Source organism: Ictalurus punctatus, chromosome 1 (assembly GCF_001660625.3).
Source record: "Ictalurus punctatus breed USDA103 chromosome 1, Coco_2.0, whole genome shotgun sequence".
Classification (NCBI taxonomy): Eukaryota; Metazoa; Chordata; class Actinopteri; order Siluriformes; family Ictaluridae; genus Ictalurus; species Ictalurus punctatus.
In genome coordinates this window covers 2,645,260-2,671,768 of record NC_030416.2, presented here as the reverse complement: position 1 = coordinate 2,671,768, position 26,509 = coordinate 2,645,260, and the positions used below count along the sequence as shown (strand labels likewise).

General features: G+C 39.3%; 3 protein-coding genes across 4 annotated transcripts in view; all 3 read left to right on the top strand.

Moving 5' to 3' along the window:
* The first annotated feature begins 567 nt into the window (after window positions 1-567).
* zgc:92591 lies at window positions 568-2,690 on the top strand. The gene is made up of 2 exons (XM_017460864.3): window positions 568-838; window positions 2,392-2,690. Exons 1-2 carry the CDS (start codon window positions 722-724, stop codon window positions 2,626-2,628), a joined length of 354 nt encoding a protein of 117 aa, XP_017316353.1. The 5' UTR covers window positions 568-721; the 3' UTR covers window positions 2,629-2,690.
* Window positions 2,691-11,370: 8,680 nt separating this feature from the next.
* On the top strand, window positions 11,371-21,556 carry asb10 (ankyrin repeat and SOCS box containing 10). 2 transcript variants are annotated; one of them, XM_017493833.3, is made up of 5 exons: window positions 11,371-12,101; window positions 15,164-15,431; window positions 16,593-17,097; window positions 19,298-19,411; window positions 19,882-21,556. In XM_017493833.3, the coding sequence occupies exons 1-5, from the start codon at window positions 11,762-11,764 to the stop codon at window positions 20,065-20,067; spliced, it is 1,413 nt and encodes a 470-aa protein (XP_017349322.1). In that variant the 5' UTR covers window positions 11,371-11,761; the 3' UTR covers window positions 20,068-21,556. The 2 variants fall into 2 exon arrangements, with proteins under 2 accessions (XP_017349322.1, XP_017349384.1); XM_017493895.3 differs by lacking the exon at window positions 11,371-12,101 and adding an exon at window positions 12,848-13,973.
* A 2,629-nt stretch (window positions 21,557-24,185) lies between these two features.
* The window catches only part of gbx1 (gastrulation brain homeobox 1), a 3,103-nt gene continuing 779 nt past the window's right edge, over window positions 24,186-26,509 (top strand). The window contains exons 1-2 of the mRNA XM_047160609.2: window positions 24,186-25,198; window positions 25,843-26,509. The exon at window positions 25,843-26,509 is cut by the window's right edge and continues 779 nt beyond it. Coding sequence (XP_047016565.1) covers window positions 24,754-25,198; window positions 25,843-26,390 — 993 coding nt within the window. The 5' untranslated portion in view covers window positions 24,186-24,753 and the 3' untranslated portion in view covers window positions 26,391-26,509. The remainder of the gene's footprint in view (window positions 25,199-25,842) is intronic.

Genomic DNA, 26,509 nt, shown 5'->3' with positions numbered 1-26,509 from the left:
TTATATTAAGGATTACAGAAATCAGCCCAACCAATTGTGTACACATTAAGAATATTGCTCTAATTTTCCAAACGGTCAACATGAAATGTTTTGGACCTGAGTGTTTACGTTCAAGTTGATTCATTTATTCAAGTAAATAATGTATACCATGTAAGAAAATCAGCTGTGGAGAAATAAACCACACTACATGGGGAAAATGTAAAACTTACAAAATTTTAAAAAATAATAATAATAATAATAATAATAATAATAATAACATGTAAAAATGTTTATTGTTGATTTGGAAGGGCTGTCACGACCATTAACAGTAATAATTTGAAGCTTGAATATTTTATAGCTATAAATAGTCTTGGTAATTGTTAATGAGTGTAAGTTGTTAATTAGTTTGAATGCAAGCAATGTTTGGGGGGGGGGGGGGGGGGGCAATATTAAAAGCCTGTGGGACTTAATAAATGCTGAATTATTTCAAAGCCATGAAGGGTCAGATTTTCACTTCAACATGTTAAGAGAGAACAGCTCCAGAGCAGGTGGAGAGAGCAGGAATGTCACTGGGTTTAATTGGACTCGTCATGTATTTGTGACCACGTGATAAATTGGTGATGAGCTGCAGCTGAGCTCTGCTGAAGACCTCAAGTTCGGCCTTGAGCTGTGAATTTCTCACACTGAAATTAGAAGAAGAAAAAAAAAAAAAAAAAAAAAAAACCCTCAATCTTTGGTCAAAATGACAAACGATGGGAGTAAGAAGAAAGGGAAAGCCCCGGGTGAAAAAAAGGCTTCTAAAAGGAAAGGGAAGAGGAGAGAAACATATGCTGTGTATATCTATAAAGTGTTGAAGCAGGTGGGGTTATTATTATTATTATTATTATTATTATAATAAATGTTGTTGTGCTTTTCCCCTTCAACATTTTTAATTTAGTTAATTTAGACCCTTTTTATAAACACCTGACTGGGTCACAATGTCAATGTCAAATTGACCCCTATGGTGTGGACGTATAATTGAGCAGTGTGGTAAGAGTTCATTTTGGGCTTTTTGTTTTCTTTCTACAGTATAAGGGTGCACAGTGGCTTAATGGTTAGCACTTTCGCCTCACACACGCCTCACATCTCCAGGGTCGGGGGTTCGAGTCCCACCGTGGCCCTGTGTGTGCGGAATTGCATGTTCTCCCTGTGCTTCCGTGTTTGCTCTCCCAAAAGACATGCATGGTAGACTGATTGGCATGTCCAAAATGTCCGTAGTGTATGAATGGGTGTGTGAATGTGTATGTGAGTGTACCCTGCGGTGGATTGGCACCCTGAAAAGGAGTAAGTGGTAGAAGATGGATGGATGGATGGATGGATGGATGGAATTGCAGTATATCAAATACAGTAGATGTACTACCCACCACTAGTGACAAAGAAAATGTACTTTTTTGTTCCCACAGAGTGGTGGTGTTATCAATCCATTGCACACTTCCTTATAAATATTCTAATATTCTATTCTAATTTTAAAAAAAATTAATAGTAAATTTATGTATTATTAATTCTTCATGAAAAAATTTATTTGTTGTAGTAGAAGAGGAGACCTTTTGGCCATTCATTTCAGCTAGCATGTGCCAGTGCATGAACTGGAATGAATTTTGTAGTATAAAATTAAAAAAAAAAAAAAAAAAAAAAAAAAATCAGTATTGAAAGACTGAAGATTTTACGTCACTGAAGATTTTACGATGTTCACGTCACGTAAACATGAACGCAAACGTCACTTTTCAGAAAACTCTTAATCGTCTGTAAAAGTTCTTTCTAAATCTTCAAAGGTTTAGCGAAAAGTCATATTGAGGTCATCAAGGTGTGTGAGCAGAACCCTTTCAGAAAACTAAAACCTTCTTAATTATCCTAAGAACCACCGAATGATCCTCAAGTCCATCCTAGAAACCTTATTGACTAAACTGATCAATAAATCTTTGAGGCTGTATCCAATGTAGCATCAGATTCCTGTTCTTTGCCTGAAAGGATGTGCTGTTGTAGCCCATGCACCTCAAGGTTTGATGTGTTCTGAAATGCTTTTCAGCTCACCATGACTGTAAAGAGTTGGTTGGTTTGAGTTACTGTAGACTTCCTGTCAGCTTGAACCAGTCTCACGGTTTTCCTCTGACTCTGTCTGATCAACAAGGTGTATTTTCCTGCGTATAGAGATGGCTGTATGTGAAAATCCCAAGAGATCAGCACACTGATCTACTCAATCTCTGGTACCAAGAGCCATGCCACAGTCCAAGTCATGGAGACCGCTCTTGACCTGTATCTGCAGGAGATTACGCGTTGTGCCATCTCCACATGATTGTCTGACTGGATTAGCATGAATGAATGTACAGGTGTTCCTATTACATGATTTATTTATTTTGCTTTTTTGTTTTGCAGGTGCACCCAGACACGGGCATCTCGAGCAGAGCTATGAGCATCATGAACTCATTTGTGAACGACGTGTTCGAGCGCATCGCCACCGAGGCGTCCAGACTGACGCAGTACAACAAGCGCTCGACCATCACGAGCCGTGAGGTGCAGACCGCCGTGCGTCTGCTGCTTCCAGGGGAACTCGCCAAGCACGCCGTGTCCGAGGGCACCAAAGCCGTCACCAAGTACACTAGCTCCAAGTGAGATGGTGTTTGGGCTGGATTATTTTGGTTTTTGGAAATAAAACTGCACAAAATGTCTTCTGAGTGGTGGTGTCTCAAGTTCATCCATTCTATATAGTCGTTTTTCCTAGTTGGTTTGGATCAGATGTGCAATACTGGTACAAAGGTCTTCGTCTTGTAATTCTTGATCTTGTTGTTCTTGATCTTCTTGTTCTTGATCTTGTTCATCTTCTTTTTCTTCATCATCAGACATTCCATTTTGAATAGAATTTCTTTTTGAATGTTGTAATTATCTAAAACAGACATTAACGTTGGGGTTGTTAAGACTAACTGTTTTTTCAGTGTTAAATGTTCCGATATGAAACAGGAATGGCTGCACTGGTTAAGGAAAAGCCGGAAACATGTAGCGGGTATATTCGAAAGCTAATATTGTTTACAAGTGGGTTGTTTTATTGTTCCTGTAATCACACTGAGCTAATTATTGTTTTTGTTTGTTTACTTTTTGTTCCACTAAACATGGTTCAAGTTTAAGTTCTGGTCCACATCATATCTACGGTACGTCACAATATTTTCATACATAAAAATCAGCTCTGAGTGCTTCACGAAGAAATTAACAATACATTTAAAACCGATTATTTTAAGCTGTCAAGTAGGGATTTAACCTGAGCAGCAAAAAGAATAATATAAATTATTTAAAAAACCACAAGAGAAAAGCAAAAGTCATGGTAAATAAAAGCTAGAAATAACAAAATAAATATAATTATTAAAAAAAAAAAAAAAAAGAATGCAAACAAGGAATCATAAAAAAATATAGTTTGTAAAAGAAGAATAAAAAGAGAAAAAAAAGCATTGAAAAGTTTATTTCCTGTAATTTAATTCAAAAAGTGGAACTTAATATATTTTAGATTCATCACCGATAAAGTGAAATATTTCAAGCCTTTTTGTTTTAATCTTGATGATTACGACGTATCTCAAAATATCAGAATAAAGAATTTATAATAGAGAAATGAAAGTTGTAAGTGTAGATAATGACCATGATTGATACTCACTTGTAATATTGTAGACACACATCATGATGTTGTGTAGTAACATATATTCACCACTAGATGGCAGTGTTTGAGAACTTTTAAGATGGCGGTCTCAAACGACAAACATCTGCGACCTCAGTGGTCAAGATCAGCAGCACAAAATGGGATCAAATGGATAAAATAGCGATTTCAGCACATTAAGACAAAAACTGAAGCTCTACATGAAACAGGTTACTACTGTGTATAATATTGTAATAATAATAATAATAATAGTTCCCAGAAGTAGCTATAAAGGTTTCTGTAGGCTAGGTGTCGTTAATCGAAACCATTGTTTACATGTTTGCTGATTAGGTCAGAAATGTCAGAAACAGTGAATGGGGTTTAACCCCATTTCTTAATTCCTAAATCTTCACATAACTGTACACAAATTAGAAATGAACCATGAATTAAGAATTTACCAATCTGAAAGATTAAAATACCAATCTGTAAGAAATCACCAATGACAAACAAACAAACAAACAAACCCCCTGTTCTCTTCCCTCTGATTGAAATTTTACATTATGAAAACTAAATGAAGAAATAAAGGAATGCACAAGCATCTACACTGAATCTCATGTGACTTTTGGGCCTGTAGTTATTTGACATGGCCTCTGTTCTTTATCGTTTCCCTAATTTTCTCTGTTTTGTGTCAATATTTTATGTTTAGGTATACTTTTCTGAATTTTACAATTCTCAAATTCCAAATATCATGACATTAAGAGTTCCTAAGTAGAGGAGATTTTTATATATATATATATATATATATATGTAAGCAGTAAAACACTGTGTGTTGGGTTGTTAAAGGAAAATAATCAACAACGTGGGGGTGTGATGAAGCGGAGTCACTGTTACCACAGCGAAGGTTATCGTTTTCCACTCACAGCACATCCCGAATTGATTTATATCTCTTATCGGCTATCCGACAGCAAGGTTTTTATTTATTAAAGGATGACATACTCTTTCTTTTTTTTTTTTTTTATCTGTTTACAGTTACATTTAATGTTGTGGAAAGTTCTCACTTAGGCCTTCATCGTTTTTTTTCTTCTTCTTAAAGACAATTTTTTTTTAAAATTGTTGCTTGTTGTGTTACCAAGAAACCAAGACTTAGAAAGTACTGAAACTGGAGACTCCTTACATAAATGTCAAATACATCTCCTTACAGTAAAGTTTTTTGAATCTGTTTATTATTAATAGAAGTTAGATAGAAGAATAGAATAGAATGAGTTGTTACTACAGAAAAGTTAACGTATTAGAACTAGCGCATTATATTAAACATTATGTTCAAACCTGCGATTTGGATGACAGCCGGAACTACTGATTTTATCAAAAATTAGCCAGTACTTTATGACTTGTGGTAGAATGAGTAAACTGTCTTTCTCAAAAACACAAGCAGCTACTACCAACACTAGTGCTATAGCTTAAAAAAAAGTTTCCGCTTAATTGAATCGACTTAATTGAACGTAACGAGTGGATTTGGGCGGTAGGTTTAGAACATTTTTGCTTAAACTGTATTTTGTGAATTTAGCCATGCTAATGGCCGCTGGTGATCATTTACTCAAATGGCTGTTTTGTTTAAAAGCATCTCAGTCTCCTCAGTAGAGAGAATATGTACTAAGGTACTACTTTTTAAACATCAATGATTAAAAATACCACAATTTACCTTTTGGTAAAGTTTGTGTCATTTGTCAAGTAAATCACTTATTATTTAATTTTACTGTTCATAATTTTCTACAAAAACATGCTTTTTGTATCTGAAAAACATTGAAACTAGTTTCCTAAATGTGAAATATTCCAGACCTGAAATAAGCTTGATAATAGATTTGCAGTTAAAAGGGAAAAAAAAACTTTACATGAAATTTACACGTGCTTTTTAGACACTCCCTACAATCCATGTGTTTTCCATCAGATTTTTTAAATGATTCATTTATTTTCCTGTAATTTTTTTTATACAACATTCATTTTTCATTACGTTTTACAAGTAAATTTGTTACACAATTAATTTTTCACTTTTTTTTTTCAGATGATGTGATTTGTTATACACACAATTCATTTATTGTCATGTCTTTTTCCACACTAAGTTTCACCTGATTCATTTATTTCACTTTACTTTTTTCACACTTTATTTATTTATCACATATCATTACCACGATGTGTTTACTTGAGTTAACATGCGTGAACACCGTTCTTCCATACAGAACCTTACATTTCGATGTCCACGCTGGTGGACTCTCCTCTTGAGTTCACCACACAGGGTTTCTATGGGGTTCGGTCAGGGGACTGTGATGGTCATGGCAGGACCTTGATTTTGTGGTCAGTAAACCATTTCTGTGTTGATGTTGATGATGTTTTGGATCACTGTCCTGCTGGAAGATCCAACCACGGCCCATTTGAATCTTTCTGGCAGAGGCAGTCAGGATTTCATTTAATACCTGTTGATATTTGGTAAGAGTCCATGATGCCATGTATCCTAACAAAATGTCCAGGTCCTCTGGCAGAAAAACAGTCGCAAAACATTAAAGATCCTCCTCCATATTTAACTGTGGACATGAGGTACTTTTCCATACGGCCACCTCTCTGTGTGCTCCAAAACCACCTGTGTGTTTATTACCAAAAAGCTCTATTTTGGTTTCATCTGACCGTAGAACCCGATCCCATTTGAAGTTCCAGTAGTGTCGGCAAACTGAAGACGCTCGAGTTTGTTTTTGGATGAGAGTAGAGGCTTTTTTTTTCTTCAAACCCTTCCAAACAGCTTGTGGTGATGTCGGTGACTTCAGATTGTAGTTTTGGAGACTTTCTGACCCCAAGACGCAACTGACTTCTGCAGTTCTCCAGCTGTGATCCTTGGAGATGTTTTGGCGACTCAAACCGTCCTCTTCACAGTGCGTTGAGACGATACAGACACACGTCCAATTCCAGGTCGATTCTTAACATTTCCAGTTGACTGGAACTTCTTAATTATTGCCCTGATGATGGAAATGGGCATTTTCAATGCCTGTGCTATTTTCTTATAGACACGCCCCATTGTGTGAAGCTCAACAACCTTTTCCCGCACATCACAGCTATATTCCTTGGTCTTACCCATTGTTATGAATGACTAAGGGAATTTGGCCTGTGTGTTACCTCATATTTATACCCCTGTGAAACAGGAAGTCATGGTTGAACAATGTCCTGTTCCTTGGTCACCCAGGTGTACTAAAAACATGTTAAAATATCACTGGGAATATACTTCAAATATATTTTTCTCATATGAATTCATAGGAGTGCCAATAATAGTTGCACACCTATATTTAACAAAGACATAATTTTTAATAAACCTGTGTTTTGTTAGCAATTGTTTGATATCCATGAGAGCAGAGTATTTTTGTGAATGTTTTGAACAAAAGATCCAAAGTTTTAAACAATAAAGGCAATTTTCCACAGCCTTCTTTGCTCATATTTACCAAGGGTGCCAATATTAGTAGAGGGCGCTATATATAAACTAGAGCTATTATCGTCTTTAGCATTTCTGTACAACTTTCAGATGATGATGAGATAAGTTTGATTTGCATAAACATGGAAGTCCGTAAAAGCGTCGTCTAATTAGCCTGAAGGTTGCTTTGTTAATTAACACTCGGTCAACAATTTATTCATGTTTCAGCTCAGTATTAGCCTGGTGAACATTTGCAAACAGGGGGGTCGGGGGGAACTTAAAAATTCTTTAAAAAAGGAAACGAGCAGAGGAAAAGCAGACACCTTGGTTTGAAAATAAATGGTGCTTTTTGTTTTGCATTAATCAGAGCTACAGCAACGCAGCCTGAGCAATGCCGGATGTTAATGTTGTGTATTGCGTTCCGTCTCCCTCCCCTGCTTGCTCTCTTGCTCCTGCAATGTGCCTTGATGGTCTGATGTATGCTAATGAGAGCATGTCTGCGGACGTATTACGGCGCGTGTGATAGGGTCATTAATGACAGTGTCTTAAGCACTATCATCATCATGACCATTTTCCCTCTGATCTCCCGGTTCCTCGCTGATCCCCCCTTTCTCTTTCTCTCTCTCTCTCTGTGTCTCTGGAGTCATTTCTCTCTCTCTCTTTCTACTACTCTCTCTCTCTCTCTCTCTCTCTCTCTCTCTCTCTCTCTCTTTTGGGAGAGCGTTATAAGCACATTATGGATAGGGACATTAGTGACTAATGTAGTCACTGGGCCCCGCATTGTTTTGGTGTGCAAGTGCATCATTAGAAAATGTTCCACTTGGCGGGGAAGCGCGTATTAGGGGCGCTCGCGATGAAATGAGGTTGTGATCGATTGTTAAATTTATCGAGAGCTATTAGGTTGAAATATGAACCTCTCAATTGTCATAATGAAGAGGGCCTCCATTTGCGCGGGGATCAACAGCACAACGTATAGCGCGCTAAACATCGCAGGTACCGGCTTAAACGCTGGAAGGGTCTGGGTTTTCCTCCCCCATCACATCCCTCACGCCATCAACGATTCTTTCAAAAACGTTTTCGTGGCCAAAGAAAGCGCTACAGAAACGCACAGCCGAGAGTTATCCGTGACTTGGTGCAAATCTGCGCGTTTGCATGCCAACCGCGTCTCTCTGTCACACATTGGACATTTGCATTTAATACTACACCGATCCTATTTGGGGCCGAAGTGTTTGAGTGGGAAAGTGTTTCGTATTACAGTCTATAACTGACTCGGTTATGCCGCGTCGTGTTTTTATTCAGGAAGTTGCTACTTTATTTCAATACAGCATACATCCAGCTCTCTATACTGCCCAGTATGCAAACGATACACGCTCACACTCCTGTACTGTAACAGAAATGCTCGTACACTCGGTTAAGCTTTACACACTGGTGCGACAAACAAAAAACATCACCGTCGTTTAGGTCCCAAGACCTTGAGGAGAACAACCAGAGTTGTATGAGCGGACAGGGAGGCAAGGTTAAATCCAATAACCACTCTTTACAGCTGTTGTGAGTGGAAAAGCATCTCCGAACATCTCGCTCTCCTAAGGTGGAGATGATGCAAGCATTGCCGCTAAGCGAAGTGAAAAGAAATCTCTGATTCGTTATGAAGCTTAAGAGTCACGCAGGGCGGAGTTTTATTTGAACTGTCGGCCTTTTTAGGACATCGTCTTCCTTTTAAAATACTATAAGTGTGTTAGTTACTCTGTAATTTAGTCTCAACCGATTAGCATGCGTTTTTAAAAGTCCTCCCCTCCTACCATTGTCCCATTAATTAGCGAATGTGTTATTACCGCTGTCTTCGCATGCCAACTAGATGAGCTTTCCGTATATTCCTTTTTTTTTGTGCTTTAATTTTAATGGGAGGCACAGCAGTCAAGTTGGCAATGAGTGGGAGATAATCAGCAGGAACTAATTGCCTAATTGTATTGATGAGGCCGGCGATCATTAGGATGTTTCGTGAGTCCAGTGACCAGAGAGCACCACAGATGGCCAGATCGTGTGTTTATCTTATTGCTTTTACCAAAATTGACTTGTGTATGCGAGTGGCTTGGTGTGTTTCTGTGTTCTGCAGGGAGTGTGTTTGTGTGTGTGTGTGCTTGTGTGGTGTCTGCAGGGAGTAAGACGAATGACTGAAAGGAGTGCTGATTCCTTTTTTCTTTTCCCTTATTTTTTTTTCTTTTTCTTTGCCCCCCCATCTTCTTTTCTTGGTCGAGAAAGTCCCTGCCTCCATTTAAAAAAAAATAATAAAATAAAAATAAAAAAAATGTGAATGTCCACCATTTGAGAAATGAATTTGTGGAAGTCGCTGTCTCTTTTCCCCCATTAGTAAGTGTTTAGTTCAACGTTTTAAATAATTGCGTTACGAGGAATGATATTTAAAATACATTTGGGAGGCAATGGGCCGGGAAAGTGCCTACATGTTTTGCTGATGACACCCGGGCCATTTGGAAGACATCAAAGTAGAGAGGAGGTAGCCCAGATGCATATTATAAACTCATTATGCGTATCATTTAAAAGGATGTACTCCAGCAGCAAAAAAACAATCTCGCCGCTCTCTCTCTCTCTCTCTCTCTCTCTCTCTCTCTCTCCCTCGCCAGTAATGTGTGTTTGCAAAGTCGGAAGTCTTTGATTCCTTCAGTCAATGTGACAGCCATTACGCCACTGCAGAACACAATCAGTGGTATATATGTGTGTGTGTGCGCGTGTATGTGTGCGTGTATATATATATATATATATATAATATGTATATATAATGTATGTATGTATGATCAGCAGCATCATTAACATATGGATCAGACACATCGCTGTTTAAAAAAAAAAAAGTTTTAAAGATTTTTATTACTTGAATTATTTCAATGGTGGAAAGTATCATATAGTCAAAAATAACACAAATTCCAATTACTGCATTTTCCAGACTATAAATTGCAGAGATTTAAGCATGTAAACATTATATATCTTCTAGAAAGGACTTCCACGTTTGGGTGAAATATCTTTTTCATTCTTTCTCTTGAAATGTAAAATTTTGAAAATACGGTGCAATTGCAAAATGTCTGAAATGACAACAGGTTTCTTCAGTTTGAATGTAAAAAAGTGTAAATATACTAGAATTAGAGAAGCCCTAGTGTCTTTTTCGCTACGTAGGTCTGTTTTAATTCATGAACGCATACCACGGTTCCGTTATCGCATGTTGTTGCCATATGGCAACAATTCAGTTTTACCATTTTAACAAAATACTCAAAATGTGTAATATATATAGGCTAAATAAAGGTTAACTTATCTCAGAGAGTGTTTAAATTTTAAATTTGTAGCCTAAATATTGAAAAAAAATTATACATTTTTGAGAGCCCTGCGAGGATGACCTTCACCATGTCATGTGACCGCATAAAAGGAAGTGGAAACAGCACTTCCTGGTTATCTGGCATGGCATTTTTTTTTGTGTTATGTCAACATTAAAGCCACCAATTTCAAGTTATATAGGAAAATAGTAGTTTTGTATTATTACCTATCAAAAAAAAATAGAGATAGATTCATTGTTGCCATATGGCAACACTATTCAGTAAAGGGCTAGAGTAAGGGGTGGAAAAATACTTTGAATAATTGGTCTTCGTTAATATGCTCAAATATTATTGTGGCATTTTTATACTTTACAGTGTGAACTTATGTATTTAATTACCTTTCCTTATTTATGCCTCAAAGTATTAAATTACATTTTACAATACATTTATGGCATTTGGCAACGTTTTTTATCCTGAGCGACTTACTATTATCTCATTTATACATGTAGATGGTTGAGGGTTAAGGGCCTTGCTCAAGGGTCCAGCAGTGGCGGTGCTGGGATTTGAACTCACAACCTTCTGATCAGAAGTAACAATTAATAATACCTATGTGGCCTTCTAATGCTACACTGTAACTATTCAAAGTGCGCATTTGAATACGGATAATCCAGTGTGGAACCTGAGGATGCGCAGTCATGGCCCTACCTTCTGTGCCGCACTAGAAGGCACGAACTCCAACAAACGCCGTAGAAAAAAAGCACGTCGAGGTAAGCTTTGCTAATTTGCTAACAATAACTGGTTTGACTAGCATCGATCCTAGTGGAGAGATGTACAATGAAAACAAGGTTCAGGTGTTAGTCATTACATGTGTGGCCCCTCCCCCAACCACCACAGTCATGATAAACCACACCCCCTCCTGCTACACTGCTATACTATTTCCGTCCAAAGAATTTATAGTATGGATTTTCCAGCAGTACAAATGAGCCAGTTGTTTTGAGACTATGTGAGGGACAGAGTAATTATGACACTGACTTTTACTAGTTAGTCATGAAAGGGATTACAAAGTGTACCTTGAAACTTATCCCCACTATACATATTGGGGCTAAGCTTATTGGAGTCTAAAGTGGACTAAAAATTGTCCTTGTCACACTTTCAGCTGTAGAATGTCTAAACCTGGTATGCGCTGCCCATGTGACTGCGGTAAAAATAGAGTCCTGCTCATAGGCAGCAAGGCCCATCTGAGATTAAATATCAAAACAACTCCACTGAGCCGGGGTGAGACAGCGAACGTGGTGCCTACGGCAGTTCAAGGCTGAAGCCGGAACAGAAAAGCAAAATATTCCGTAGCATCTTCCTGTCAGCATGTCTCACCGGAGCTTCGCTTTCAGTCCAACTGCTCTGCGCTCCTTAGAACAGGAACAAGACCTTCTGGAGAGACGGCGGTATCAGAGGAAGCTCATGGAGCCAACCGTCAATGGCTACCTGCTGAGGAAGGAGGCTCGGGAAAGAGCCACAATCTCCAGGAAGAATTCGGAGGTACCATCGGTGCCACTGGTATGCCATGATTTGGTGGTACAGAATGCACTGTACACAGGAGATGTGGAGGCTGTGAAGACACTGTTTCCCAGAGGCTCGCCGGATAAATTGGTCATCAAGCCTGAGGGAGGGGCCATGCGCTGGGTCGCTGACAGGAAAGTGAGAGGTACTGGGTTTGGGTTATCTATCTATCTATCTATCTATATATCTGTCTGTCTGTTTGTCTGCCTGTCTGTCTGTCTGTCTGTTTGTCTGTCTGTCTGTCTGTCTGAGTTCTTTAAGCAGCTGAACTGCAGCTGTTTGGTCGAACTATATGCAATACGATGTGGTAATGACAAAATAACCAATGACTCATATGAATGCGTTGGGTGAAAGAAACAACAAATGGATGGATTAATGGAGGGAAAGTAAAGAAAGAATGGTGAGGTTGTGGGGGGACAATAAGAATGAAAAATGGCAAGGAAAACAAAAGAATGGAAAAAGAGAAAAATAAACAGAAATCATTAGGAGGGATTAAAGAAGGAAAAGTAAAAAAAGGAAAGATAGAACCAATAAAATGGAAAAAGAACAAAATTAACAAAAAGAAAGAAAACGACAGATGGATCTTAAAAAGAAAGACAGATAAAAAATTTTAGAAAGAAAAGAAAATGCATAAAGAATGTGGAAAAATTGTGTGAAAGAAAGAACGAAAGGAAAAATTCTACAGAAAATAGCAGGAGTAAGGAAGCAAAAGGAAAAGGAAGATAAAATAACTAAAAAAAAACAAAGAAGAAAAAACAGAAAGGGAGAATAGAAAATGACAGATGATAGGATTAAAGAATGACAATGAAATTAATTATATTTAAACAAACAAAAAAACTTTTTAACCCCCCCCCCCCCCCCCCCCCCAAAAAAAAAAAAAGATTAAACTAAAAGAGTAAATGATAATAAAGAAAAAAAGAAAGGAAGAAAATAAAAAAGAAAATAATCCAAAGAAATGAATAACTACTGGCAGAATTTAAGAAAGTAAGAAAACATCAAAAGGACGGATCAAAGAAGGAAAAGGAAGAAGACGGGAAACAAGGAGCAATAAAAAGGAAAAGGAGAAAACAGAAACAAATGGTAGACTTAAAGAAAGAAAAATACAGATAGGAAAAAAAAGAACACAGAGCACACAAATGAGTACACAAGGAAAGAAAACAGCAAGCGGAGGGATTAAAGAAAGAAAGAAAGGAAGAAAGAAAGAAAGAAAGAAAGAAAGAAAGAAAGAAAGAAAGAATGAATGAAAAGAAAAGAAACAAATCAAATGAATAAATATATTCGGATCAATGAAAGAAAGCAAGAAGGAAAAAGAACGAAAGAAACGAATGATGAAAGTAGGAAAAGAAGATAATCCAAGTACCATAATAAAATAAAGAATTACAGGATGGATGAGGGGTGGAGCTTTCATGAACCCCATTAACCTGGGGCACACTCTCTTTCTCCACATAAACATTCTGTAAATAATGGGTATTTGGTTTTTGTAGAGCAGTTAGAGCAGTTGGTGCGAGGCTGCAGGACGTGAGTCATCATTAATGTTGGTTAATAAGTGCACCAGCCTGGTGTGAGAGCACACAAGTCTCATGTGGTGTGAATACCACAGCTGCCTCATGGCTTCTAACGTGTCCAACCGGTTGCATAACAGCCATGAAGCCTTAAAATAGAGCGGTCCATGCACGACGTTCAAATCCTACAGAGATCACTCAGGATAAACAAACGGTCAAAACAACACCACAACAAGACGCTGGATCCCGTCCGGTCATCTGTCCAACTGCTTCCATTTAAATCATGGGACCAAAGATTAAGTTCAGGAAGCAGAAGAAATATCGCAACGACGTAATCGCAACCGCGCACGCTTCGGGATTAGTACTTCAGTTCTGGAACGCTCTCCTGGTTGGCGATGAGGTCACTGTGATCAGTATCGTCGATGACCCTGAGTACACACACCTTATGGATGCGATATATGACACCAGTGACATCGAGGAGTGGAAGAACTACAGGTTCAACTACAGAGGGTTAAGTATGTCACCGCACTGCTGAATTCTCAAATCTGATTGGTCAGAAGGTGTTGATGCATTGTTCAGAAGCTGTGTGGTCATGACATAATATGTTATCAATAAAAAGTGTTGTAGATCAAATAAAAATATATAAGAAATGCATAAATAGCTTTTCTCTGAGGAGACATTTATCTTACCATTTAGAGAAGGCGTCTCCAGCGTCAGTAAGGTTTGCACCATGGGGAAGACATCAGGACAGAAGTGTTTGCTCTTTGTGGTTTCTCTGTAATAAGCGGTTTTGGGTTTGTTTGGTTTTTTTTGGTATTATGAACTTGAAGGGGAAAAAAAGGATGTTTTGTTTTCTTGTATCCTGTCAAATAAAGATGAGATCGTTAATTCAACTTCAATTCAGTTCAGTTTTATTAGTTTAGTAATGAAAGAAATAAAGAAAGAGAGAAAGGTAGAAAAGTAAAAAGAAAGAAAGAAAGAAAGAAAGAAAGGAGGGAAGGAAGGAAGAAAAAAGGAAGTAAATAAATAAATGTGGAGAAAGAAAGAGTAAAAAGAAAGAAAGAAAGAAAAAGCGATAGAATGGGGAAACAAAAACAAACAAATGTGGAGATAGAAAGAAAGAGAAAGAATGAAAGAGAAAGATAGATAGATAGATAGATAGATAGATAGATAGATAGAAAGTAGAAAATAGAAAGAAAGAAAGAAAGATGTGGAGAAAGAAAGGAAGAAAATAAACAGAGAAAGAAAGACAGAAAGACAGAGAGAAAGAAAGAAAGAAAGAAAGAAAGAAAGATGTGGAGAAAGAAAGAAAGAAAATAAACAGAGAAAGAAAGACAGAAAGAAAGAAAGAAAGAAAGAGGAAATTAAAAACAAACAAACAAAGAAATGTAGAAAGAAAAAGAGAACTATAAACAGATAAAAAAAAAAGTATCATCGTATTATTTAATGAATTAAAATGTAATGATTGGCGAACTGCTGTGGTATAAGGGGAATAAAACTCTTTGGGATGTAGCCCAGCACCAGCTCGTTGATTATTTTCCTGTAACAGCGTGACGTGGAGTGTTCTGCTCCTCACTTGAGCTGAATTCATTTCCTTGCCTAATAACGTTCTGTAACGTAGTTCCACAAGCAGCATTCATCGCACATGTGGGAAAATAATCAAAGGGCTGATGTTTAATCTGATGGTCTGCCTTTCCTTCTTCAGGACTGTGGTCTCTGACCTACGAGCAGGAGCTGACCACCCCCCTGCACATCACAGCGGGCAGAGGCTTCACCGATTGCCTCAGGCACCTCCTTCTGAGAGGGGCCAGTGTAGATTTTACCCCTGGGGGCAGCACTGCATTGCACGAGGCATGCCAGGAGTGCCAGACAGACTGCGTTAAACTGCTGCTACAGTATGGTGCCAACACCAACGCTGTCAACGAGGATGGACTGATGCCCCTGCACCTCTGCACTGAGCCAGAGTCACTGGAGTGAGTGATAATAAGTCACTGGCTATCATTATTTTTAAATTCTGCACAATTAGTCACATTATCTGAAGAACTGTAGCAAGGTCAATATTGGTCATAGCATAGGTAATGTAGTATGACTGATAATATAGTTTCTGTCATTAGCAAAGGCAGAGCCTTTTAATGATCTGAACATATATAAGAAAAGAGACAGCTAGAAAGAAAGAAAGAAAGAAAGAAAGAAAGAAAGAACAATATTAAAAAATAAATATTAGAAAAAGAGGAAACTAAACAGAAAGAAAAAGAATAGCAGATGGAGGATTTTTTTTAGAAAGAAAGGGAGGAAGGGAGGAAGAAAAACAAAAAATAAATAGTGGATGCACTGGATGGATCAGTAAAAAAATTTAAGAAAGCTAGAAAGAAAGACAGATCGCAGATAGAAACAGCAGATAGATTGAAGAAAAATTAATAACTCACCAGAAAGAAGGAAAAAAGCAAATGGAGTGATTCAAGATGAAAAATGTAATGGAAGAAAGAAAAAAGAAAGAAAACGAAGAGAAGCAAATTAAGAAAGAAACTAAGTAAATGAAAAGAAAGAAAGACATGATTAAAGGAAAGAAAGAAAGATCAAAACATAAAACACCGGAAGGAAAGAAACAGCAGATGGATGGATTAAAGAAAAAGAAAGAATGGCAAGAAAGAACCAATAACAAAAGAAATAAAAAAAGGAGAAAGGATAAAAGAATGAAGGAAAATTTTTTATACAAAACAAATAAGGAACAAAAAGAAAAAAAGAGACAAGAAAAAAGAAAAAAAGGAACAAGAAAGAAAAAGAAAGAACGAAATAAATAAATAGAGTAGGTCGATGCATGAGATAACGAAAGAAAGAAAGAACAGTGGAAGATCAAGCCATATAATACTGAAAGAAAGAAGCAAACATTAAAGAAAGAAACAACAGATGCAAACAGATGTATTTAAGAAAGAATGGAAAGAAAGAACCAATAACAAAAGAAATAAACAAGAGAAAGGATAAAAGAAATAAAGACATCATAAATACAAAACAAACAAGGAGGAAAGACAGAGAGAACTATAAACAGAAAGAAAGAAAGAATGAAAGAAAGAGAAAGAAAGAAAGAGGAAGAAGTTGTCTTAGCATTACTTATATCTCTGACGTACACTTCCCAGGTGTGCCAAGCATATCATCCAGTTCGGTGCAGCCATAAACGGCTGCAGCTTGGATGCAAACGACACGCCGTTGCATGTAGCAGCACGTCACGGCCTCCTGGCCCACGTGGATCTGTACCTGCGGCACGGTGCCGCAGTGGAGTGCCAGAACGATGAAGGACAAACGCCACTGAATGCTGCATGTTCGTACCCACACGAGCACGCTGCTCTGGAGCGCTATGCCCAAGTGTGCCAGCGGCTGGTGGAGGCTGGGGCGAAAGTGGTCACGGGCGACGCCGACAACCGCACTCCTCTGCACATGGCGTGCAAGAACGCCAACCCCAAGATAGTGGAGCTACTGCTGCGAAATGGTGCCTCTGTCAATGACATGGACTACGGAGGCGAGGCGCCCATGCATAATATCCTAAAAATGGTGGCCTATAAGTTGGAGCATGAGCCCGAGCGGATTGTTCAGGAATTGCTTAACTACGGATCAATCAGAGTGTGGCCAGGAGCTCTGCCAAAGGTCAGTACATCTGTCTCAGGTTCTGGGGTTTTAACCTCATCAACCCCCGAGCAAGTTTCTGTTTTGGTCTGTTCCGCTTGCAGTCTTAAGGGCTGACCTAATACTAACGCAACCACGGATTGTACTTTATAAATCTTAAAATCTTTATACTTTCCTCATTCCTACACTCTAGTAAAGTCCGATTTCGGTTTCGCCAATCCGTAGAACTGTTCCAGGACTGTACAGATCTCAATGTTAGTTTTAACCTTCACTTAGCAGGATCTTGTGGGTACCTCCTGAGGTCAAACTGTTGCTTTGAAACAGCTTGGGGGTGGGGGTGGGAGCAGGTGTGCGGTCAAAGATATAGTTCGATATAGTCCTTTCACAAATCACTTGTAGAAACTGTAGGTCATATATATATGGGGTTATACGGTAACCACCTGGAGGTTGTGGGGGTAGTGAGCTGTTTCTTGCTCAGTGTTAGCTAAGTCGAACGTACTGTATATTGATAGAGTTTGTTTTACGTTAATGAACTCAAGCCATTCTCCCTTTACCGTGACAAAGTGAGGCCACATATTTCAAGCAGGAATATCGAAACCAGAAATGGGAGGGGAAATGGGCGTGGCTTCCAGGGCATCAGAGAGTGCAAAACACATGCGCATCATTCTAGATTCACATGTCGACTGGCTTATCTGCATTTTTTTTTCTTGAAGTAAAAAAATAAGACTACTCTTTTTGTGTATTTTTGAATGGTAACTTGTAATAACTCCGTAGTAACTCTGATTTTAAAATAAGGAGGTCTGCGATAACGCTACTTAAACCATTCTATAGCTTGTTGATCTTGATGCTATGGGATTTAGCCCTTGCTTCAGGTCTGTTTGAAGAGAACGATGCAGCGGCACTTTAGTCCTTCAGTCTGTCCAGCTCGGTCACCTCCTCAGCTGCACAATCTGCAAAAACAGATCCGCTTCAACTTTCCTGCTAATAACTCTGTCAAGGCCATCACGCTCGTTATGTCGTAGATTGCTAACTAGTTAAGGCGTGTCTCTACCATAACTCCGCCCAACTGGGTCATATCACTGCACTGCATTCAACATTTCCATTAATGTCTCAACCTCATTGACCTACATATCAGATTTTTTGACTCAATGCTGGCTATCATTCGATTACTGCCTTACTAAACATACTCTTCATGCAAATGAAATCTCAATTTGTAGTTTGCATATTTATTACGTATAAGGAGTAAACCTATTAATGCATGCAGCAACACAAGAAACAGAATACGATATCAAATTCCATCGGAATGTTTAGTTGTCTTTTTAAAACGCTGTGCTGATCGCAGAAAGCGCTTAGTACTGTACATCCAGTGAATCCCACTTGTGCCGGATAAATTGCCTGATTCTTAATGAGGCAAATGTTAATAGGAGATTAATTAGCACTAATTGCAGAAGTTCTCGACAATCCCCCAGAGAGGGGCCCAATCTGTTCATCAAGCCAAGTGCTTAATTATTCCACACTGCACTCCCTCACAACTACCACCGCCGACCTCTGGCCTTTTTCCGAGCAGGTGGGGATATCACTCCAGGTCATTGTTACCTTGACTGAGGAGCAGCTCCTTCTTTCCCCAATTCAGTGTTGGCTGTTTCAAGAAATGACTAGACTGTCCTAACAGACCATTCATAACATACACACTCCATGTTTCACATCTTAAGGGTATCCCACGCTGCTGTTTAATTCTCAACCCTGTTTGGTCAGAAGTCTGTGATTTCAATCGCAAGTTTGTATTAATGTTATTCTTTCTACAGCATTAAATGACACAGCAACTTGTATGGTGGTTAATCCACAGTAACAAACATGGTGCGATTTAATAAACCAAACGGTATAATTGTTGATGTGCTGAAGTTTTCTGTAAGGAGATGTTTATTTTAGGCTAATATTTATGGAAGGAGCCTCCAGTGTCAATGCTTTGTAGTAGTCAGTAAATTTCCCACTACAGGAAAGTCTTCAGGACTGGTCAGGGAATGACCGTTTGAAGCTGCTATAACGTATGTGACGGCAGGAATTAAGTTCCACAACGTGGCATGATTGGAATAAATACTGTTAATAGAACATAATGAACTTTGCAGTGGTAAGAGTAACTCAGTTGTTTGATCTGGATGACTGTTATGAATAAATGTGTAATCTGATCATTGTCGTTAATGTGTGTGTGTGTTAATTCCAGGTCCTAAAGTACTGCTGTATGTCACCACGTACAATCGAAGTGCTGCTGAATGCATATAGCCGTCTCAAAGTCAATGATCGGTGGGTGGAGGCCGTTCCTCCAGACATGTTCCAGGTAGGAAAATATTAAAGGACAGCAGTTATGTTCTCCTAAGGCTGAGATAGATCATTCTACAAATTCAAGATAACATAACATAGCCACAGAGGTGGGAAGTAACAAAGTTCAATTATGTTCATAATATGATAAAAAATGAAATTCTGAACAAATCTAAAAATGTGACAGAAAGAATGAAACCCATCACTGTAATCCATCAAGGTAGCTATTAGCATTCAGTTGGTAGTTGTCCATTGGAGTTATAATTACAAGCTAACATTTGACAGATTTGGAATAAAGTTTTCAATAAGGAAATGATTGATGGAAGGAGTTTTCGGCGAAACTCTCCATGGGAGAGTCATCAGCACAGAAGAGTTTATGCTTGGAGGTTTCGAAGTATTTATTTAGAAAGTAATTGCCCTTTTAAAGAAGTTGTGTACATGACCAGGATAACATGCTAAACTATACTGTTCTCTGGATTCTCTCTACAGAAACATCATGACTTTTACGAGTCTGTGTTTGCCCTGGCCAATACTCCTCGCTCCCTGCAACATCTGGCTCGCCACAGGTTACGCACCTATCTAGAAGGTCGTGTGCACAAAGTGGTGCCCAATTTAGGCCTGCCCACATTTCTGAAGCACTACCTGATGCTGGAGTTTCGAGGTTATGTTCACTAAGTGCTCGCTGAACTAAAAGTGTACCATCAGCTTTACAATCATTGTGGTACAAGTGAAAAGGACGTGGATGTTGACTACTATTGTGTAAAACAATTCTAGCTATACAATTATTATTATTCAAAAAGGCATGTCTTTTTTTAACTAAGGCATTAAATTGTGTTAGCGCATATCCTCTGTGGACATTAGCAGAGGTGACAATGATTATTTTGACCTTTTATTTTGATTTAATTTTTAATTTTTTTACTGCTATGGCCCTACAGTTGGCTGAAAACTATGCTAACGCAAATAAAATTCACCTGGCAGAAAAGCTGATTCACTGAAGGGGAAAGGATGCACAATGTGAAATTTGCTTCTGGTGGTGCTTATTTTCACTTTTGAGTTCATCTAGGCGAACTTTGACCTGTGAATTCACCTTGTCCATTTCGTGAGCCAAAAGAAAACACAAAATTTGGTCTCTTTGGTCGATAAATTTATACATTTGACATGTCGTCTACTGATATGCACTGTGGATGTCGTCGTATTCAGATCATTTTTTCTCTGTACCTGTTAGGATTTTCTTGCTAGCAGTGTTATAATATATTATATAGATATAGATATAGATATATAGATATAGATGCTCCGACCAATAATTTGAAGTAGTTCTGTTCTAGTTACTAGAAGGTTGTGAGATCAAATCCCAGCTGGAATAAAAGCATCTTCCGAATGAATAAATGTAAATTGCCTTAAATGAGACACAAATATCATTCAGCTCTGTGCATAAATGTGACATTTGACATTCATGACATCTTTGATAGACTAGAGTAAATGAATGTGTCGAACTCTGGAGCAAACAACGTTTGAGAATTGTTTTTTTAATTTTCAGTGTTTAAAAGACTGATGATGATGATGATGATGATGATGATGATGATGATGATGGTGATGATGGGGAATCGCTTTTGTAGATGATGCTAATATGCATTCTCTTTTGCGATCGCTGTTTTACTGAAACAACATGTACGGGAAATATCATTAATAAGACTTTAAAAGGATGAGCTTTGTTGTATGATTGAAGGATTGCTGTACGGCATAGTAGATTTATTTACCACCTGGAATTCTTTTACATGTCTGATGAGCTTATTGATATCGAGGAAATTGTGGTTACTTGTTTAGACCACAAGGGGGCGACCTGCATTTTGAACTATCACATCTATCTCGAAAGACAATACGAAGTTTTAAAATAATGGTTTGATTGTATAGCCTGAACATTTATTTGCATTGACATACAAATAAACGTGTTTCTTTCTAATTGTGTGTTTTGTTAGTGAAATTGAAGCGTACCTGCCAGAATTATTGGCACCCTTCCTAGAAATGATTGTATAAAATAAACACATTTTTCTTTGTTCTAACAAAAATAAAGATTTGCAATAGAACTGTTTTTAAAAACAGTGTTATTGTTTAGAATGATAGTAGAAAGAATATTTGAAATAAATCCAAACAAACTTGAAAATCTGACACTCTTTGTCCATTTACTCTCAGTCCCCTAGGAACACTGTCGTTGCCTTTAACTGGGGTATAAATATAAGATTGCTTACATGTTAAAAAAAAGAAAAATCAATTCCGCATCCATTATCATTGGGATAAACATGGGAAGACTGCAAACTTTCAACACAAATGGTTGGCATGAACAGATAAGGTGAAGCAATTAGGGCCGTAATAAAAGGTTTCAGGAAAAAAGCCAAATAAAAGCCAAATCGACTATTAAACAGTGCAAAACAAAGTCTTTGATCGTACACACCATCAGCATGTTTGGCGACAAAAGGAAGGGGGATGTATACAAAGAAAAGCACCTGATGACTCCGAAGTCAACTCTGGAGGTGGATCGTTGGTGCTTTCGGGCTGGTTGCCTCTTCCGTGAGGTTCCGACTTGGCCATAGATAATTTTACCCCTGGCTAAATTAATTAAATAAATAAAAATCAAGAACCCTACTAAAAGCCTGTGTTCTGAATGGAACATGACATCCATACTTAAAAACCTTAGAATATAAAGACGCCAAAATGCTAAGTGTTCCACTACAGGAAGTGTCTCAGTGATGTTATTAGTGCAAATAATTTGAAATCGGTGTTTTCTTGACAAAATTTGCACTACTTAAATTTTTTGTTTTTTAAATATACAACATTCTGGCATTTTTACTTTAAAGTTTTTTTTTTCAGAATGTAGCTTATTTGAGAAATTAAACACATTAAAACTTTAACTGTTTGAATTTAGTCAATTAATTATTTCTCAAGTTTCTAGTTAAATCTTTCTTTCTAAAAATGTCATCTTCACGACTCGACTGTGATAATTCTAGATATTTTTCACATGTACTCATTTCATTATAATTTTGACCTATAGGGGAATGACCAAATTCATAACAAGTATTCAAAATCTAACATCTTATCATGTTAATTTTTTTTTTTTTTTTACAATGCCCTGGCCTTTCATTATATACTGTTATGGTTATTATCAATGATTTGATTCAAGAGCTATGAAGGTGAATCTGGAAAGCCAGACAATTCCATGATGATGATGATGATGATGATGATGATGATGATGATGATGAAGGGATTGTTGCCACTCTTCAGGCCTCATCAGGAAAGAGCAGCCATACATTCATGTCGATTGTGACAGGAGCACTTTGACCTCTATCCTCGGTTACACCCTCCTCGTCATCACACCATCCTCATCAGCTCTCACCTCTCCTCCTTCCTCACCTCTCCTCCTTCCTCCTCCACCTCGTCCCATCCTCCGTTCAGAAACATGTCCACCTACGTATACATTTTGTGTACAGTTTTGACAACTCAAGTGACTTTAGGAAAAAAAAAAAAAGGAAGGTAAAGGGAAAACTCTTGGGGGTGAAAAAAAGTTTAAAAAGAGAAAGTATATACTGCATGCAGTGTTTGGTAGATGTCAGAGAAGTAAAATGTGTTAATAATAATAATAATAATAATAATAATAATAATAATAATAATAAGAGAAAGAAGACGAAGAAGAATTACTATTTTATTATTATTATTATTGTTATTATTATTAACTTCAATAAAAATATAAAACTTTTTTTTTATTTTTTATTTTTTTTATAAATATCCAAACGTTTATTCATGATTTAGAGGATGACATCTTATAAATTGTTTTATGCTGGAATGTCTGAGAAAAGTGCCATCGGCTTGATAGACAGTGTGTTGGGGAGGGTAGGGGGGTGTTGGGGGATGACAGTGGGGGCAAGTGGGGCAGGGACGGGGGGCCTAAGTGCCTGGTTTGAATAGATCAAAGAGCGCGGCTACTCAATGGGGTCATTTGCATTTTTGAGAATAATTAGCATGTGGGGTCCAATCAGAGTCGGAGGTGATGGTTAATCAGACGGCCGGTCTGTGAGAGCGTGCGCCACCACCACTTCACTGCGCCCAATCAGCGGCGCGAGCGAACTGGCATTTAAACCCGCAAAATGATCTCCGATTAAATGAATAGGCCACTTATAAATAGAGATGGAGAAAGTTTCGCTCCAAATTAGGCTAGTTTGCTTTCTGACAGTCCAGGGTCTGTGCCATAAAATCACAATTCTTATTATTGTTCTTACTCTTATTATTATTATTATTATTATTATTATTATTATTATTATTATTTAATTGTATTTATTTATTTATTTTTCTGAAGACCAGTTCTCAAGCCCACACTCCAAAACCCCGGGGTCCAGAAATGTCACCAACCCTTGTAGTCCTACATCCAAAATGTAATTTCATCCAGAACTTTCTCTCCAGGGGCTTATTGTAGCGGAGCTCTTAGAGGCCACAATTTCACCATTTAGCCCCCACAGAATAAAAAGCCCCACTCGTTCTCTCTCTCTCTCTCTCTCTCTCTCTCTCTCTCTCTCTCACACACACACACACACACACACACACACACACACACACAAGAGGGCCAAAACATCTGTGGTGCCATCGGCCCCTGAGTTTGGACAAAAAAAAAAAAAAAAAAAACACACACACAAAAAAAAGGAGCTCCGTTTGTTGCGCGTCTCTTCTTGAATACAAAGTAATTGCTTGTCATCAATCAAAATTAATAATAGCTGATCGGGTCGGTGTGGTCAGCGATTACAGGGCTGAAGCGGTGTCTCGCGCATCTCACTCAGTGTGGAGCGGGCCATTGTAGGAGTAGAGAGGGGGGAGAGAGAGGGAGCGAGAGGGGTGACTTGACCCGTCTGTTTGGTATCCACTGGGAAAGCGGCGCCAAAAAAGGCCCTGAATGAGGAAATGAAGCGTAATTTGAGGAAGATGGATGAGTCTCCAGGGCCACGCCCCCTTCTATCCTCTTGTGTTGATGAGCGTTCGCGCACTCACAGTGCGTGTGTGTGTGTCTGTGTGTGTGTGTGTGAGAGAGAGAGAGCGAGAGAGAAAAGGGGGGGAGAGAGAAGGGGTGGGAAGCAGGGAAAGAGGTGCGTGTGTGTGTTTATGTCTCACTATGTGACAAATAGTGAGAGAGAAGGACTGGAGCTCGAGACTTGAGAAGGAGGGGGGAGAAGAAAAAGAAAAAGAAGAAGAAGAAGCAGAGGCGAGAACTTTTCAGTCGGCGAATAATCGGCGAATAATCGACAGGAATAAGTTTTGCTTTTCTGGCAAGAAACAGAGAGACAATTCAGGATTTATACGGCGACGGAACACGGAAACTTCAGCATGCAGAGGCCGAGCGGTCCCGGCACGGCGTTTTCCATAGACTCGTTAATCGGCACTCCGCAGCCGCGGCCGGGCCACTTGCTCTACACGGGCTACCCGATGTTCATGCCGTATCGACCGCTCGTGATCCCGCAAGCCCTGTCTCACTCGCCATTACCGTCGGCCATTCCTCCCCTCGCGCCTCTGGCGTCCTTCGCCGGCCGGTTAACCAACACGTTCTGCGCGAGCTTGGGCCAGGGCATGCCTTCCATGGTGGCCCTCACCACCACGCTCCCGGGATTCTCAGAGCCCGCGGATGGTTTCTACCCACCTCAGGAGATCACCGGGCCCAGGTTAAGCGCAGACGCGGCGATCGGGCGCCAGGAGAGTCCGCACGAAGAGCTGCACGCGCGCGACAAGGCAGCCGAGCTCCTCAACTTCTCGGAAACTTTTCAGACCGTGGCAGGTGAGAGCAAGAACGCAACAAGCTTCAAATCACTCTCTCCGACTTCAATGCAACAAGACCGATTAATGTTTGATGAAAAAAAAAAAGCCAACAACAACAACAACCAAAAAAAACAACAACAACAACAACGAGGCTGTTGAGGAAACGAATTCCGATTGCATGAAAGACATTTCAGCTAAACAATGAAGAGTAAATAAATAAGCGAACACAAATAAGCAAATATGTTGTTTTGTAGGACACCACAGAAAGAACAGGGTAATGCAACAGAGTAGAAGTGATTTCGACACATGCAGCACTTTCTTTTGCAAGAAAAAAAGACTACCATTGCAAGATAATTTTTTAAAAAGGAGTTAAATCTAAAAGTAAATAATAAAAGCATGCATGTTTCAGATCTTTGCATTGACAAGGTGGTTAAAAAGTCATTAAAAATTCATAACAACTAACAAAAAAATAAAAATGAATAAAAGTCGCACTAGGAAAATGTGAGTTTTCGTTATTACATTTGTGGTTAATTTAGAAGCCCATCAGGAAATCCTGCTAGAAGGGTTTAAACTTATAAAAACCTATTTTCTTTTTGGCTCGTGGATGAACAGATGGTTAGGAATAACGCGCGCATTTCCCTCTCCTGTGTCTCTGTGTGTCAGGTGAGACTAAACTGTACAGCTCGGACGATGAGAAGCTCGACCTGAAGTCCGCCGAGGCGGCGTGCAGCGAGCGCGAGGACAGCTCGGGAGACAGCGAGAACGAGAGCTTCTCGGACGGCCACAGCTGCGGCTCCAAGAGCAAACTGAAAGCGGGCTCGCACGAGCCTCTGAGCTCCACGTCTACGGCGGCAGCGGCGGCGGCGGCGGCAGCGGCGGGCGCGTCTTCGGCGGGCAAGAGCCGGCGGCGAAGGACAGCGTTCACGAGCGAGCAGCTGCTCGAGCTGGAGAAGGAGTTCCACTGCAAGAAGTACCTGTCGTTGACCGAGCGCTCGCAGATCGCGCACGCGCTCAAGCTCAGCGAGGTGCAGGTGAAGATCTGGTTCCAGAACCGGCGCGCGAAGTGGAAGCGCATCAAGGCGGGGAACGTGAACAGCCGCTCCGGTGAGCCCGTGCGCAACCCAAAGATCGTCGTGCCCATCCCGGTGCACGTGAACCGCTTCGCCGTCAGGAGTCAGCACCAGCAGATCGAGCAAGGCGCGAGGCCGTGAACTGCGCCATGCAGCCGCCCACGCGCGCTCCAAAACTCGTTCCAGAAATGCATAGAAATAAATGCATGAAGCACAAAAACAGGAGGGAATTAACTCGCGCAATTAAAACTCGAGCATCT

Excerpts from the sequence above, each read along its gene's own strand:
- zgc:92591 (XM_017460864.3), top strand. The coding sequence starts at position 722 with ATGACAAACGATGGGAGTAAGAAGAAAGGGAAAGCCCCGGGTGAAAAA. Across the intron at positions 839-2,391 it reads TCTATAAAGTGTTGAAGCAG|GTGCACCCAGACACGGGCAT; the intron begins GTGGGGTTATTA and ends TTTGTTTTGCAG.
- asb10 (XM_017493833.3), top strand. The coding sequence starts at position 11,762 with ATGTCTCACCGGAGCTTCGCTTTCAGTCCAACTGCTCTGCGCTCCTTA. Across the intron at positions 12,102-15,163 it reads CGCTGACAGGAAAGTGAGAG|GACTGTGGTCTCTGACCTAC; the intron begins GTACTGGGTTTG and ends TTCCTTCTTCAG. Across the intron at positions 17,098-19,297 it reads GGCCAGGAGCTCTGCCAAAG|GTCCTAAAGTACTGCTGTAT; the intron begins GTCAGTACATCT and ends TGTTAATTCCAG.